Source organism: Halyomorpha halys, unplaced genomic scaffold, assembly GCF_000696795.3.
Source record: "Halyomorpha halys isolate HHAL.00 unplaced genomic scaffold, Hhal_1.1 Scaffold8435.1, whole genome shotgun sequence".
Lineage (NCBI taxonomy): Eukaryota > Metazoa > Arthropoda > Insecta > Hemiptera > Pentatomidae > Halyomorpha > Halyomorpha halys.
Genome location: NW_027116209.1, coordinates 1 through 5,257, shown reverse-complemented (window position 1 = coordinate 5,257; position 5,257 = coordinate 1). Strand labels below are relative to the sequence as shown.

At 28.0% G+C, this 5,257-nt stretch overlaps 1 protein-coding gene across 1 annotated transcript; it reads left to right on the top strand.

Annotated features, from left to right (window-relative positions):
* The first annotated feature begins 3,992 nt into the window (after window positions 1-3,992).
* Window positions 3,993-5,052, top strand: LOC106692092 (galactosylceramide sulfotransferase-like). The gene has a single exon (XM_014437997.3). The coding sequence runs from the start codon at window positions 3,993-3,995 to the stop codon at window positions 5,046-5,048; it is 1,056 nt and encodes a 351-aa protein (XP_014293483.1). The 3' UTR covers window positions 5,049-5,052.
* Window positions 5,053-5,257: the final 205 nt, after the last annotated feature.

Here is a 5,257-nt window from a genome sequence, read left to right as displayed (position 1 = left end):
TGAAAAATTAAATAAATAAATTGAATCTACAAATTGAACATTATGACAAACAATGAAAAATAGTGAGTGGCTTATATCTGAATTACATTGTGAGTATTAATTTATATACCTATACTAAAAATATAAATATTATATATATACACACAATAGGAAAAGGTAGAATATGGAGAAAGGGAAAGAATAATGTAACAAATATGAGAACGAGAAAGGAGACTTACGTTGTGACGTAGAAGGTAGGCCTGCAACTGATTGATGTAAGAGTTTATTTGAAAATTCCGCTAAAGTGAGCTACTAAACTAAGGCTAGAAACGTAACTGTCAAGAAAGACCGACATCTTTGTTGATTCTATCAATCTGGCTTTTGGCCTCCCACGTGGTTTCTTGCCAACTATAGTAGTATGCATTGTTGTTTAGAGGCGTCCTGTCGGATTGCTTCTAGCCACATGTACCTTCCTTAACTTCCTTGCTTTTATATTATTATTAAAAGAGCAATGCCGAGGAACAGCTACTGTCTGCGACATATAATATTTTTTGAACAAGCCATTCGTCTGTTAATTTTTCAGATTATGAATATTACATTCCTCAGTTGTAATCACATAGTATACCGTTTGTGCTTTACATAACATAATAGATGTGTATTTCATACTTTATATTAAGTGGCGAATCTGAAAATTTTGCTACCTTACACTTTAATGTGGTTTTCTATTTTCTTTGCAAAAAAACCTAAGTAAATATGTGTTATTACATTTAAAAATTAAAATTGATTAATTGTCTAAATTAGAAATTAGCTGGTACCTTATATCTTCAACTGGGTGTTCTCAGAAATTTTCAGATAAGCCACTTCAGCATTGTGTCGCCGATATTAGTGTGTTTTGCAGTTGGTATGCATCATGTAATCATATATCACATTAATAGATTTTAATTTCTATATAAAAAAATCCTACCTGTTCGTTTCAAAACAATTAAATGAGTTTTTGACTTACAATTGCCAACTTAAGCCAACAAATTTCGTACATTGATGTAGATTTTAAAACGAATTTAATCTTTGAACTTTCCTCTATTAATTTTAGTAGTTTTTATTGAGTATGTATAATTATAATAATATAAATTTTTATTCAGGTTATATTTACTAATAGTTTACAGACCTATCATGAGAACGATATTGTTTTTATCTTACTAGCGATACCTAGTGCCATGAATGCTAACTACGTGCCCCTTACGTTTTCGCGCTTTCTTTTAATTTAAAGTTGTTGATTTTTTTTATTTGCTAAAATGTGTTTCCGATTTTCCTTAGTGATTCTTATTTGAATTTAATATAAGAAGGAAAATTGAATAATTTAGAGAAAGTGAATGTAAGTTACTTAACAAAATAAGTAATAAATGCCAAGTTAATATTTTGTAGTGCTGCTCCTTAGTTTAATGTTCACAATTATTAAAACTAGCGAAATTTTCCATACACAGAATTTTAGTATTTGATAAAATGCTTGAGTTAGAACCCACGTCTTTTGGAAACTTTCTCATTTTTTTCACACTATTTATATAGTTTTAAATTATATTTTTAACAGAAAAAATTACTTTTTATTTTAGTACTTAACATCTTCCACCATTTCAGATAATAAATTAACTAACAAGATAAATACTGTAAATTTGAAATTACATCCAAATTTTTTGGTACTTTTAAATAAATAATCATGAAGATTCAAATATAGAAAGAATAAATAAACAAATTATTAAGCATTAATAAACTAGAGATTAGCAAAACTTTTTTCCCTATTTTACATACATTTTGAAGTGGATTTATCTCCTTTGCTTCTACATCAGTGGACTTGAAATCTTCAACTGCAAGGGAGGATTGTATTTGAATAGTTGGTCCAATTGGCAGAATTAATTTCAATATATTCGAACACTTTGGGCATTTTGTAACAACTTTATTCCGACTAATCATATTTTTCTGACATGCCGTCTTTATTTTATGTAAATTTTTAGATTATATATGTGAAAAATGTTCCATTTTGTCTGCATATATTTGATATTATGTTTTCTATCTTCACGACACCTCAAATGGCGAAATGTAGACTGGTGAGGTTTTCACCAGTATTTTAGAGACTCAAGACTTTGAGTTCAGAATCTTTAAATAGTACCCTTACATTGTATTATCTTATCTTTTTATCAAGGTACTTTATCATCTCTAGTATTTAAAAAAAATATTATTTTTAAATTAAAAATATTAAAAAGTTCTTAACTACAATAAATAATTTTAAAACACCTCACTTCACATCAGGTTAGAACCTCTAACAAATTTAAACACTGAAATAAACTTATAAACTGCAAAACTTCCCACATGTTAGATATTATAGATTACCTCATGGTATTGCTTTAATAATTTTTAAATCATGATCGAAATTATAGTACAAATTAATAATTCAAAATAAAAGTTAATATAGGGGGAGAGGAGGGAAGGGATTGTATAAACACACAATATAATATAAGTTTTAGTATTATAAACCCATTTACAAATGTTTTGTGGAACAATGTTTCCATGGAAAAATATTATATCAGGTAAACCACTAAATCAGATAAGTGAAACAGCTTAGGAGATAACTTGACATTTTCTAACCATCTAATTAGAAATCAGTGAAAAGCAAACGAAGGAAGTTGAGTGGTACCACCATATGTGATCAGGACATCTTAGAATATTCTAATCCATGAAGATTCAATATCTAGCAAGTAAATATTTAATAAGTGTACTACTATTATGTTCAGTACTCTGCATTTATCTAATGATGGAATCAACTAAATGGAGGTATTGTTTCTAAAATATCTTGGCTTGAAAATAAGAAAACCTAAGAAACGCTAGGATTAATAAGAAATGTTAGCACATAACTAACTATTAAAGAAAAAAAAAACATAATATTGGATATCTAATTGTTGCATTATCATAAACTTTTTTTAAAAGTTTAAAATACAGTGAAACCTCTGAATAGAAGACAATGATGGTGACCCATTTTTTGTCCATTGATTAGAGCTATCCTAAATTTAGAGGTTTTTAAATTTTTTTTTAAGACAGACATATTTATATTCACAATTAAGATAGTCTAGTATATATAGTTATTATAACACATTTTTGATGGTATATATACATAACAAAGTAGACCAGCTAAATAGATTTTACTAAAAAATATAAAATAAAGCAATAACGTTCTTATCTGATTAAAGAATAAAATATATGCACCTTTTTTTTTGCAGTAAAGTTATAATTCAAATAAAAAATGTTTCTTCCATGTTACACCATCACTCCTTAGGTATATCACTGTTTCACACTCTTTTTGTTAAAGTTTATTTAGGTGAAATAAACGTAAAACCATGATTATCTGGTATTAACAAACCATTATACAAGTTTTCCAAGCCTATAGATCATGAAGGAAAATAGTACTCACTATCTTTGTTGTGCTGTAAAATGCTGAACATATTAATGACAAAATTAAAAAAAAAAAAAAACAGAGGCACATCCATACTGAGTTTTTTCATGTTTTGTTGGTTAAGATTGTAGTTAATCATTCATAACACCAGTGGAATAGATCTACAGTATAGTGTTTGTGTTTCTAGACAATTTCCTCAAGACCTTCATATATATAAATGTGATTGGAGTGCTTCCAGTGGGTAATTCATTCATAAGTAATTTGTAATATCATAATATTATTTACTAGTGGAATTTCTTCTAGTTTTCATACAGTAGTAAATTTCAGTAATATATAAAAACAGCTTGAGTTCTGTAAATCTATTTTCCAAATTTAAGAGAAAGATCCAACAGTATTCCTGCTTAAATAAAGAAAACTAAAGGGTCTTGGATTTAGTACTTGATGAAGAAGTACTGTTTTTAGACGAATGGATTGTAAACAGCATCTTCTGTTAACAATTTCCCATACTTACACATCCCTACTGTGCCAGTTAATCAGGGTTTTGCAGTACATTTAACAAATACAAATTAATGAAATGATAAAATTTATTTTTAGGAATGGAGATTACAGGATTGAAAACTACCAATTAAGAAAAGATGAACGGCAGAATATTGTGTTCCTTAAGACACATAAATGTGCAAGTTCAACAGTACAAAACATTCTGTTAAGATATGGATACATCAGAAATCTTGATTTTGTAATACCTCCGAATTCTAACTATTTAGGTCATCCAGAACATTTTACAAAATCAATGATTCCTTCTGAAATGAAAACACAAATGAACAAGTACAATATTTTTACCCACCACACACGCTTCAATTATACCAGCATAAAAGAAATCATGCATCATGATGTTACATTTGTAACAATATTGCGAGATCCAGCTGAACTTTTTGAATCATCATATTCATACTATTCACTGGACTATGTGTATGGAGGAAGCATACGTGAGGTACTAAGAAATCCCCAAAAAAGTAGATTACAATACCTTCGATTCTTAGATAGAACTGGAATAAATCAGATGTCTTTTGACCTAGGATTTTCACAAAAATATTTCCAGGAAAAGGAACAAACTGAAAAGTTCATAAGTGAAATAGATAAACAGTTCAATCTGGTAATGATAGCAGAATATATGGAAGCTTCCTTAGTTCTTTTAAGCAGCATTATGAACTGGCCTCTAATAAACGTACAATTTTTGCCAATTAATGTAAGAATGAATGAACGAAAGACTAATCTAACTGATGAGGAGCGTCAGAAAATAAGAATCATAAATGCAGTTGATACTCAACTATATAATTTTTTCTTGAAAAAATTTAGGTACACTATAATTCATTATTATGGAATAGACAGAATGAAAAAAGATGTTAAATCTCTAATAGAATTAAATATAAGACTTTATACACAGTGTGTAAAGCAAATTAGCAATAAAGGATATTCTAATACAAAGAGTTATGAACTAAAGAATTATGATTGGATTTGTGTCCATAGCACAAAAAATGAGCTAAACTTTACAAAAGATGTAGGAGATGGACAGAAATACAGGCTAAAAACTATAAAAAAGCTCAACAAATTCTTAGGGGGAAATGAATGAGCAAACAATACATACAAATTTCTAACAAGTATAAAACCAAAGTTAAGTAATATTGTTGTCAAAACGTAAGTATTATATAACATTGTAATCCCATTTTGGAAAGTTAAAAGAAATAACAAAAACAATAATAAAGATACTTAAAATTAATCTGATAGAATTTCAAAACATAATACCTAATGGTGGAAATATATAAAATATAAATATATACA

Bases quoted from the DNA above. Each gene is read 5' to 3' on its own strand.
- LOC106692092 (XM_014437997.3), top strand. From the start codon at position 3,993: ATGATAAAATTTATTTTTAGGAATGGAGATTACAGGATTGAAAACTAC.